We start from the raw sequence: 12,182 nt of genomic DNA, 5'->3' as shown, positions 1-12,182 counted from the left end.
AGAGCTTTAATCAGTTTTGAATGGGTTGCATTTTTGTGGTTTGCTGAGTAGCAGACTTACAACTTAAATTGGTTTAGGCATTACGCGGTTTTAGTGATGCCAGCAAAGAATGTTGTGTCATTAGCCACAGTGCCATGTGCCTATCCTTGCAGCACTTTTAAACAAATGCTCCTGTAACTTGCCTGGGACACAGTGCAGTTGGTGGTACTGGTACACATGACGATAGCACTAAATAACCACTGCACAGTGGAATGTGTGCTAGGAAAGGACCATGTTGTGGCACAGAAAATTGTACCAATTATAAAATTACAGAAGAATGCTTTTTGTAACAGGACAATACTGTGTTTCCTTCCTGTATGCATTTAAGTTAGTAGTATCAAGATAACCAGGGCATGTCCTGAAAATCTTCAGAGGAGACCTGCAGCACTTTCCGTTGTGTCCTGATAGTAAAGAATAATCTGAAAAAATGATGTAAAGTGCTGCGAGACGCATTCCAAAAATCTCAGCAGTAATCCTTACTGGTTTGGTGCTTCAGTTGGGTATCCTTATGTGTATCTCAGTTCTGCCATTTGCCACTAGATGGCAATGGCATCCTTTTCATTATGATGGGGGACTTTAATTCATACAGTTCAGCCAAATTTCCATTAAATATTTGGGTGTTACAGTGTGTATAAAAAAGAATCATCCAATTTTTAAAAAATCATAACTATTATGTTATTGGAGATATTTGTGTGAACAATGTACTATTGGAAAGAGCAAACTCTCAAGTTTTAAACAGTACATCAAAAAGAATCACCTAATTTTAAAAAATCATAGCTATTATGTTATTTGAGACAAGGTGTATGGTCCATTTTCTTTGCGAAGAACACGGTTGCAGGAAGCACTTATCTTGATATCCTTCAGAACTTCCTTTTCCCATAGCTGGAGATCGATTCAAATGACTTCATTTACCAACAGGATGGAAGTGCAGGAATTTTTAAATCAAAGGATTACTGAACCATGGATCCATCGCACTGGACCAAATGATTCAGCTTTACATTACTGGCCCCCAAGGTCATCGGACCTGACTGTATGTGATTATTTCTTGTGAGGGTTTATAAAAGACTCTGTTTATGTGCCTCCATTACCAACAACAATGAATGAACTGAGACATTGCAAAACAGCAGCTGTGGAAGCTGTAACTCAAGACATGCTCACTGCAGTGTGGAAACAATTTGAATACCGCACTGACATATGCCGTGCATCTCAAGGGGGGCATATTAAACACCTATGAAAAGGTATTAAAAAAAATTTAAAAAAATTAAAAAAAATCTTGAGTTTGCCATTCATCAAAAAACAAAATTCACTGTATACGTTCATTAGTTTCAGAAATACAAACATGCCAAATTGTATGATTCTTTTTGATTCACTCCGTATATAGGTAAGGCTTCTTGGGAATCAATCTATTTATCAGTTCAAAACAGAATCAAAATTCCTACAACAGTTCCTGAGAAGAGCCCAAACGTACAGACAGAATGGTGTAGGAAGCTTTAGTTTATATAGGTATAGAAGACAACTGCTATCTGAACTGCTGCTCAACTTCTGTTTTCCTACCTACCATCAATGGTACTTCACTTGGAACTAGAAAATATTGTCGAGCATCACCAATTTGCAATTTACAAACTAATTACTCTCACAACTTCAACAATTTACACAAGGCAAACAGTTAAGCATTTGATAGCACCTTGCCAACTTGCAACCACATTGTCACTTTCCAACGTGATCTAAACCTTGGGCTACCTTTTGAATCAGTCCACCATGATAACCTACAGAATAAAAAAAAACTAATTAACTAATTGAGACACAACATACATATTGCAAGTTTGGCCAGTACAATTTGCTCCAAAAAGGGGGTTGCCTTCAAAAATTAATGAAATTTTGGAAAATATTTTAATAACTCACGTAAGCCTCTGATATAAAAAAATCTGAGAATGTCCCAATTTCTGAGTGGAGTGCGATGAAAAGAAAACCACCAAAATGTTGGTAATCCCCCTCCCCCCACAATTCCTCTGAAGCTACACATGTATCCAAAAAACCCAATGTGAACAAAAAAGTAGAGTGTTAAATTCTACATCGATTGGTTAAATTCTACATCGATTGAGTACCAAAATTTTGCTGTTTGATTCGATTTTCCTATATAAAAGCTACATCATAAAATGGTGATTTCTCACACTTTTCAAGAAACACTTGTTTCATCACTATAAAACATGCAGCACCTGAGACTCACCAATCTGACATAAAATTGTATAGAAAAACAGGTGCAAACTATCAAATTAAGTTCTCAGAAAGTTAAAAAAAAAGGGGCCAGCGAAGTAACTAGTAAGTAAATATCACAATTATTCAATTATAAGTAATTTATTTGGCTAAAGACTAATGTATTTTTTTCCTTTCTGTTGAATGATTTCTTCTAATGTCCACACTTGTTCGTTTCCTTCTCAGAATACTCATTCTCTGCATGTTGTTTTTCCATCATTGTCAGAAGCAAACACTTTTGCCAGGGTCCTTAAGTTGATGTCCCTTGCAGGCGTCAGTCATCACCTGTCCACTGTACAGTTATGTTCATCAGTGGAAGACAGTATAATATCTGAGCATTTTACTTATGGTGAAAGTGTTTTGGAAGGGGTAGATCTCTCAAAATGAAAGACAAAGCATGGCTGGTTTGGGGGAAGGGACCAAACAGTGAAGTCATTGGTCCCATCAGATTAGGAAAGGATGGAAAAGGAAATTGGTGGTGCCCTTTCAAAGGAACCACCCTGGCATTTGCCTGAAGTGATTCAAGGAAATCACAGAAAACCTAAATCAGTATGGCTAGACATGGGTTTAAACCGTCGTCCTCCCGAATGTGAGTCCAGTGTGCTAACTGCTGCGCCACCTCGCTCGGTGAAAGATAAAGCAATACGAATGCCTATAGAGAGGAGTAAGATGAGAAAGTATGGTAAACATGTTGATTTGGTGAACTGTACAGTGCATTGTTAATAAAAAGTACAGGAAATTTTATTCAATGGATTAGTGTGCTAGACTGTGTACAGTGGAAAATGAGCTATACATTTACTGACCATCAGTTCAAAAATTTGATTTTGAAACAAACTCTTTATTTTGTGGTCAACATGTAGAATAGGGTTGCGAGAAGAAAGAGGTGAAGAAATCGATTTCAAAAAGAAAAGTTACTTGTGATGCTATGAAAAGACTTTCAGAATCGTCAATGGAAATGGTGATAAAACGGAGTGATCACAGGGCAACTCAAGTAAAATTTCAAGTTAGATACATTGAAGATACGTACCATAGTAATTGTGTAAAAATGTGTTACAAATTTGCTCTGCAATTCACAGTACTGCTGTACAACCAAAAGATGATGAGGAATATGCCTCTTTGAATTTCATTTGTTTAAGCATTTGGAAGCAAATGAAGATGACTGCCAGTCACACTGTAAGACATTCTAAAGAATTATAATGGATATGTCCCAAAGATTGAAACAATACAGATGTGGCTATACGAAAACTATGGTGAAGACTTGTCGTCATTCACTGTAAAAATAAATCAGCTTGAGAAAAACACGGTATGCTTTCAAAACGAAGGCTATTACATCATATCTGACATGTGATACAATGCCAGAAGGAAAGGGCAACAAGAAAAACACATCTGAATTGCTGAAACTGCAGCAGCCATAATCCTGGACATCAGATCATGCATTTATGAAGTGGAGACCTAACCCACTTCAGACAGGTTCTAGGATATAGCTGCAAGTGACATTCCAAAAACATTTAAACTACTTCTTACAAAGATCATTTGTTCAGAAAAGAAAGGAGACTCTTCTAAGTTAAATACGAAAATCAACGGCCTTGCACCTGCATTTATTTCAGCTACAAGGTCGAGATCCTACGTTTCTAATAAATAGCTGGGTCTCGAGACAACGGTACATAAAGAAAGCAATTATCAAGGGATTTTCTAGCTGTGCTATCAGCTTGTGAATTCTGCAGTTTCTGTAATGATATCAGAAGTCTGAAATTAGTAGCAAGCAAAAATCAGTACAAATCTCTCAAGACAATTCTTTTATCCAGTTTGTGTTTGAAACAAATATGAAAATACTGATGGAAGAAACACTTTTCACACATGGAGATTACTCAGCCTCACATATACTGTGCCTGACCATTGTGAATTTGCCTCTCTCATCATATGATGCGATATATAAAGCACTTTTGGATGCAGCACAAAAATGTGAGTCACCTAATATGAAGAGCTGCTGCATCACATTTGTCAAACCACATTATATAAGGGCTTGAGACACTGTTGTTACCACTGCCTCCTTGGAGATGTTAACTTATGGCCTTTCACAGAAACTAGGGATATAATATAGATGGAAGCATGTTACAGGACTTGTTCAGTGTTACCTATGCAGCCACATCCAGGAACAAAATTATGACAGCACACACCTACTTAATGGCTTGTTGGCACACCCAAGTTTGGCCGCCATTGTATTATTGATGATCGATGTAACAGAGAACAAGCATTCAATATCAAACGCTATAAAACTGTTAAGGCTTTAATAGCCCCTTGTTGGCAAGTTGTCTGTTGGCTTCCATCTCAGGTTCTTTGGCCGACACTTGTCGGACAGTCTTTCTGACATTTCGCCAGCACAAGAACTGTCATTCTCAAAGCTTAACCTCCATTGCTGGTGGCAGACTGGAGTTGAGCTCAAAGCTGGAGATTATATTTACCTGGCGTGCCAGTGTCCAACATTTCCCATTGTCATACAGATCGTGCTCTGTCATGGCCAACTTCTCCATTTGTCTCAACCTGCAATGCCGCTTATGTTCAGTTATTCTGTTGTTGTTTGATCATCCAATCTCACCAATATAGACTTTCTCATGTGTACATGGTATATGGTATATTCATTCCTCACATTGCAAGTGGATTCCTTTTCTTCTTTGCTGATCTGAGACACTCTCTGATCTTCTTTGTCAGTTTGTGTCGTGTTTGAACAATATACAGCTGGTTCTACCCATCACTCTGGGAATGTATGGCAGAAAAGCTGTAACCGAAATTTCTTCCTCCAATGTGTCACTTCACCGAGCGTTTGATTCTTTAACATTTCTTATGTAATTGCTGGAGACCCACTGCCCCTTAAAATGCTTTCTTGGTGTTGCATTTCACATCTGAGGTGATCGTTCCATGTGTGCCAGTTTTCGATATACGCTGTGTCCCAGGTATATTTAGAAAGGGTAGCTGTTGATCCTTTTCTACCTATATGGTAAATTTTATGTTGGCATGGGCACTGTTCAGATTTACCGACACCTTGACTGTCAATGGAAGAAGAAAGCATGTTTGCTGTCATCTCTCAACCTTCGGTCAGGGTGTCAGAATGAATAGGCCACACCAAACTTCTTGTAATGTAAGCATCTAATCACTGATGCCCAAGTACATTGTATGTATGACGGAATAGCACATATTTTTCTCTGTGAGTGAATTCAAGCAACATAGCGAAACTTGGCAAGAACAGATGAGAAGCATTTTCTATCAACTAAGTGGCAGGATGCATCAAGACATCTCGGACAAAATCTGCAGCATCACCCATAGGAGCACGCAGAACGTACTCAACTCCTGCATTGAGTCACAAAAGAAGAAATTTGCAAGATGTGGGAAGCAGATTGACAGGTTGCTTCCTGACATGTTACGTACATTGATCAACCTCAGTGAATGACCGTTGATCAAAGAGGGACAGTCTGTCCTTCAAAAAGGAGGAAATTTCAATACCACCATGTGAACTACACCAAGAGCAAAGCTGCCATTCGGACCCTTTGTTATGAAAGAGCTGAGGTTATATGCGTTGAAATTGCCAGGATACTGCACCGAGTAAAACTGCTAGCTTGCAACCTGAGAAAATAAGAGTTACAAGCTATCAAGAGTTAATGCTGACAAGATTATATTGGTATTGCCTGCCAACAGAGGAAACATGACAGTTGCAATGAAGACCATACATTATAAACAGAAGATTTGGGACCTATTAAGTCTCACAATGTACTGAAAACAAAGCTCAGACCTGACACAGTGGATCACATGGAGTACGAATTAGTTAATCAAGGCATCATCTCTTATGGTGGACATACAGAGGAACCTGCACAACACAGATGCCCCACCACTTAGGCTGTATGTATTACCAGAAATCCATAAGGATATGTATAAACTGGCAAACGATTGGCCCCTCTGCTTCAGACACACAAGGGAAAGACCAATACATATGTAAAGGATTCGGGGCATTTCACATCTGAGGTGATCGTTCCATGTGTGTCAGTTTTCGATACACGCTGTGTCCCAAGTTTTCACCAGCATATTCACTTGGATGAAACAACATCCTGGTCAGCTTTGATGTCGTTTCTTTGTTTATGACAGTGGCACTCAGTTACTCTCTGGAGTATAACGGTTCTATTTCCTGCAAGACATCATCAAGCTCTTTCATGCGTAACTGACCACGAGCTATTTCAAACGGAAGGGTAGCTTCTACAAACAGCAGGAAGGTGTCGCCATCGGCAGTCCACTTAGTCCACTGGTGGCCAACTGCTTCATGGAACATTTAAAAGTAGAGATGATGGACTTGGCAACTTGCAAACCAAATGTGTAATACATATATGCTGATGGTACCTTGACTGTGTGGAGCCATGGCAAGCAGTAGCTTGGTGACTTCCCATGACACTTGAACAGTCTCCACCAAGTCAATATAAAATTTACCACAGAGGCAGAAAAAGATTAACAGCTATGCTTTCTAGATGCGCTGGCTCTCAGGGATGGTGAAAACCTAGGACACTGCATGTATTGCAAACCAACACACATGGATCGACAGAACCTCAGAAGCGAGATGCTACACCTAGAAAGCATTCTGAGGAGGAACAGGTTACCAGTTACATAAGAAATGTCACAGAATCAAACACTCGGTTAAGTGACACATTGGGAGAAGAAATGCCAGGTATGGTCTTCCTGCCATGCATTCCCAGAGTGGTGGATAGAATTGGCTGTATATCATGCAAACACAGCTTAAGGATTATTTATAAACCAACAAAGAATTCAAAGAATGTTTCAGATCAGCAAAGGAGAAAAGGGGTCCACCTGCTATGTCAGGAATATACCACATACCATTAATATATAGGAAAGTCTCTGTTGGACTGTCTGGACAATCAGTCAATACCAGAATCAACAAACATAAGTGGCATTGCACGATGGGTAGGTGGAGAAATCAGCCACGGCCGAGCACTTGCTGTGTGAGACCGGCCACATGGTAAAATTCACTGATACAGGAGTTCTTACTGTAGAGAAGAGCTACCACAGCCACTTGTTCAGCGAATTTATAGAAATCGACAAACATGACTACAGCTTCAACAAGAAAGAGGAAACCCCTAAGGTGAAGGAATTTTGGATTCCTGTGTTGCAGTGAATGACCTTTGCAAGTAGCGAGGAGAGAACCACAGCAGTAATCGTGGGAAAACCCTCTGAACCTGGTGTGCCAGGTACACGTAATCTGCAGTTGCAAGCTGAACTTCAGATGCCACTAGGAATGGAAACATCAGAAAAATCATCAAACAAACAATGGCTGAAGAACACGAGACACAAGCCAAGAGGCAATTTATTGCCAAAAACTATCCTCAATGACTGGGACACTAACAGTCTAGATGTAGATGTATCCTTGTTTAGAGCAGTGGCCAATGGATTTTCTCAAAAAGTTGAAATCAATGGAGATACAGCATGATTAAGGGTAGTACTTCAAAACTGTAACTATAGTAAAGAACTTTATGGGAAGCTTAGAGGAGTGGAGATTAGCAGCTACACTTCCAATGGATTAAGACTATAAATCCCTATTTTCATGCCAGTAGTGACTAACTTTTTGCAAAATCATGTAATTTATACTTACAAGACAGAATTGAACTGGAAATGAAACTTACTCAACAAGAACATGAGCTTTTGGTAACTCAAGGATGGTTCACAATCTGTAGATCAGAAAAATTAGGGGCACAAATTTGGTCTGACATAACAACTGAAAAATCTCACTACATACAGTAACGAGTAGTCATGGCTTAACACATGATAGAGGATTAGCAGACAGCACTCTGGCCAGATGCACTGCTTTGATGCCAACAGCAGCTGACAACCCTGAGTAAGATGAGCAATTTTGAGATGTTTCATTTTCAGCTACTGAGCAAAATATGGATGCTAGAAATGCAAGAATACAAAGGGATGAAGTAGATGTCAAAAAGTACCACTGTTTTTTGTCACACGATTCTTTTCCCATTCATGAGCCTGTAACGTCCACTAGTGCTGTGACAGCAGGTGATGAAAAGATCTATTGTCACAAAGCTGATGAACTTGCCAGCAGCTTTGGCAGTGCGAAATTTGAAAGATGTAATCAAACCCTACCTGTAAAGTATATGACATCTAAAGTCGCAATGCACAAAAAGGTCATTCCTGTCAACACTGAAAAAAGTTATCACAAAAAGATCAATGACAAACTTCAGCACTATTTTGAGTATCTGAGAATGAGCTGGCTCCCTACCCTCTATATTTGGCTACGTACCTACAGTATGCGGAAAACGCAAAAAGCGCTGTCTTACCAGTTTGTGGTGCCCTTAAAGGCAGAGTTCATGGGAGGAGGAGGATTGATGTTGCATAGAATGACATGGCAGCCAAAAGAACTATTTCCTTCCATAATTACAAAGAATGTAGATCACATCAAGCACTGATATGACAGAAAGGTCAGAGGTGTGTTTGATGGCTACACTAATGTGACATGTTGCAGGAGCACAAAATCAGACGAGTGGCTGCCAGAGCCACCACAAGAATTGCACCAACTCTCATGTTTAATGAAACAATGTCAGTTACCATGGCAAAAAAGATATGCTTCTGTCCAATCAACAAAATAAAGAATGCCTCATTTCTTTGCTGACTGCACAACTTGAGGGTGACCACTATTGATCAGTTTATACATACAAGTAGGATTTCTTAGGGAGATGTGGAGGTACTCTATCACACTCCATTTTCAACTGCTGTTAGGATGCTATTTAGGAATTTAGTTTACAATGATTCAAATTCAATACCCTGTGTCTTACAGTAGCTATGATCAGGGACTGATTACTATTGGCCTTTACCATTCTCAGGAAAAAAGGAGGGAGAGAGAGAGAGAGAGAGAGAGAGAGAGAGAGAGAGAGAGAGAGAGAGAGAGAGGGGGGGGGGGGCAACAGAGTTGTGGATATGAAAAAGAGTTACCAACCATCCTTAGCAGAAAGAACATCTAACATGTTGGGGAGGGAGGGGGGCAGAAATTGGATATCAAAAAACACTACTCACCTCGGAAAAAAATGTTATAAATGGCTACCTAATTCTGTACAAAGAGTTCATACAAATCATATAAAGAGTTTATACAGTCAAGACAAAAATTTTGGCATGCCCAGGAAATCAATACTGTGAGTGGGCTAAAGTTACATACTGGACCTCATCCAAAATTTTGGTTGTGGCAACAGACTGATATGTACCACAGTCTGAGGGCTAGGTTAGGTTGGAAAGTGACAATTTGGTTGTCAGCAGGTGAAGCCAAAGAATGTGAAAGCAGAAATTCTGACTGCAGTAACAACTGACTGGTAGCGAAGCCTAATGTTTACTTCTGCACCATACTTTAAAATGTCACGGGTTCTTAATATGTAACTTTTACTGCAGACTATAATCGGTTGAATGAACTACAGATAGTAACCAAATATTACAGTACAATGGAAGTAGACAGAGGAGGATGGCTACATCAACAATTAATTGTTTTCAGCTTGGTAACGAGTTAATTAAAAGAGTGAAATATCACTTTATTCTTACCTGAAATGCAAGTTCTCTTGTTGGTGTTAAGACAAGTGCAAATATACCATAAGGATCCTCACAAAGCTTTTGCAAAATTGGAAGAGCGAATGCTAATGTCTTGCCACTTCCAGTTTTCGCACATCCTATACAGTCCTTGCCAGAAAGTATATGTGGGATACAGTTAGCTTGAATTGGTGTTGGTGTTTTAACACCTGAAACGAAAATATTAAAAAAAGAGTGGACACTACATTTAAATTCATTTCTATTGATAGCTATGAGCTTTTAATTTTCAATGATATTTTGGAGAACTTCACAAAAATTTTTAACAATCTATTCTACGAAAATGTTTTCTGTGTACATAATATATGCTCTGCGTTTCACTTGACATGGTTCTTCACTTTAGTCTTAATGATTGACACAGCACTGCGAAATATTTATACACAACCTATTCCTTGTCTGTACCAACACTAAACCCTTTTAGGTTTGCGGAGATGACTGCAACAATGGACACAAAACAGATACCATAACACATTTTGAAAATTAAAATGTAGATGTTTAGTAAAAAACATACGTTTTCGGCAAGTAAAATTTTGGCTGGTACGAGAACCGTGGTGGAAAGGACTACGCCTTGAGTTAAAGGGTAAAGCCATTACGAAAATTACACAGTTTTCTCCAAACAAAACATTCTGGGGGAAAATATTCCAAACGACTCGAACACGAGGATATTTCCAAATTGTAATTACAACAAAAAAACTTACCAACGCTTTCACACTGACGGCAAATCCAGCTATTTAATTTTAAATCCGAAAAACTCTTTATCTGCTGCATCTTTAAACGAAAATTCAATTAACAAATACACGTGACTACCACATGTAAACAAACCTTTCAAACTACCTACAAAATATAAACATAATGCAAAGATGTTATACATAAAAAATAAAGCGAAGAAGATCTGATTGATTTATTCAATGATTCCACATCGAAATCCAACGAGTTTACATTATTAATTTAATTCTTAATTTTAACTCTTAGTCGAAACCCCATTGGGAAAGAGAGTCTACAATAATGTAGAAGGAGTCGAGTCATAAATCAAAAGGCAGAAAAAGCCAATGTAACAAATGCTGTGAAGTACACTAACAGCAAATAACGAAAAGCGCTCAGTACATTGAAAATTATGGGGTTTACCTACATTTAATTATTAGGAGAAAAGCAGCTGGTGTGGTTATTATAATTATGCTACTTTATACTAAGCATTTATGTACCTTTATTAATTTTACAGATTACAGTCAGTTGTAAATATATTGGAAAAGTTAAGTTACCTACTTTATAAGAATATTTATGTTAATCATAATTTACACACACACACACACACACACACACACACACACACACACACACACATACACACACGCGCGCACACACACACTATAGGTGTATGGCATCCATTAAGGAGCGAGAAAGAAGATGGCTTAAATGCTTGTGTGTTTGCAGTAGGCGTAAATAGTGTGAATTGTGAATTCATGCTCTCTACATAAGCAGAAGAATACCCCTAATACTCCTACATTCTTCATATAATACAGATACTTTAACTAGAATCGTGGGATAATTTGCGCCTATGTTCAAGGGTCTGGCAATTCAAGTTTTTCGCCATTTCCCTGACACGCTCCTGTAAGTCACACAAACATGTGAGCATTTCCGAAGGCCTTGACTTTGTACGTTGCACATCCTATACCAATCCTATTTGGCATAGGTCACACACAATTCAACAATATTCAAAGATGAGACACACAGGTCAGTTGTAAGCAGTCTCCTTTGTAGACAAACTTAATGAACAGAAGCCTATAGCCTACAGCCTGCATTATCTATGACTGAGTGTATGCGATCAATCCATTTCATACCCTTGTTGCGGAGGGTTACAATTCAAATCTACACACTTAAGATCTTCCAGTTTGTTCCCTTCCTTTTAGATGATAACACTGCGATATATTATCTTTTTATTTAGTTTGTTGATATTCAGCTTCTTTCTGCTTATTCAGAAGTTGCTAAATTTAATCAAAGTTAATTTAATAAAATCTTCTTATTACAAGTGATTTATAATTCGTGTTTCTGAGGAATGCTCACAGCTCTCTAAAATCATCAGGATATGGGTCAGAATTATGTTGATTTACAGGAAATCTAATTTGCTAGTGCTATTTTTTCTTTTGATGAATATATTTTAATCTAAATATATTGTAAAACTTGTTATTAAATGTGTTAATCTACATATACATTTTAAACCTAAAGGTATGAAAAGAATCGAAGCAAATTTTAAACTATTGGGC

General features: G+C 38.3%; 1 protein-coding gene across 3 annotated transcripts in view; it reads right to left on the bottom strand.

Annotated features, from left to right (window-relative positions):
• The window catches only part of LOC124804909 (probable ATP-dependent RNA helicase DDX49), a 56,152-nt gene extending 45,374 nt beyond the window's left edge, over positions 1-10,778 (bottom strand). Inside the window, exons 1-2 of one of the 3 annotated variants that reach the window (XM_047265287.1) lie at positions 10,620-10,778; positions 9,880-10,073 (exon numbers count right to left, since the gene is read on the bottom strand). In XM_047265287.1, the coding sequence (XP_047121243.1) occupies positions 9,880-10,073; positions 10,620-10,689 (264 nt within the window). In that variant the 5' untranslated portion in view covers positions 10,690-10,778. Of the gene's footprint in view, positions 1-9,879; positions 10,074-10,432; positions 10,578-10,619 lie in introns of those variants that run through there. The other 2 variants (XM_047265288.1, XM_047265286.1) reach the window with 2 other exon arrangements.
• Between the last annotated feature and the right edge of the window lie 1,404 nt (positions 10,779-12,182).

Source organism: Schistocerca piceifrons, chromosome 7 (genome assembly GCF_021461385.2).
Source record: "Schistocerca piceifrons isolate TAMUIC-IGC-003096 chromosome 7, iqSchPice1.1, whole genome shotgun sequence".
NCBI classification, from domain to species: domain Eukaryota; kingdom Metazoa; phylum Arthropoda; class Insecta; order Orthoptera; family Acrididae; genus Schistocerca; species Schistocerca piceifrons.
This window is presented reverse-complemented; position numbering and strand designations above follow the sequence as displayed.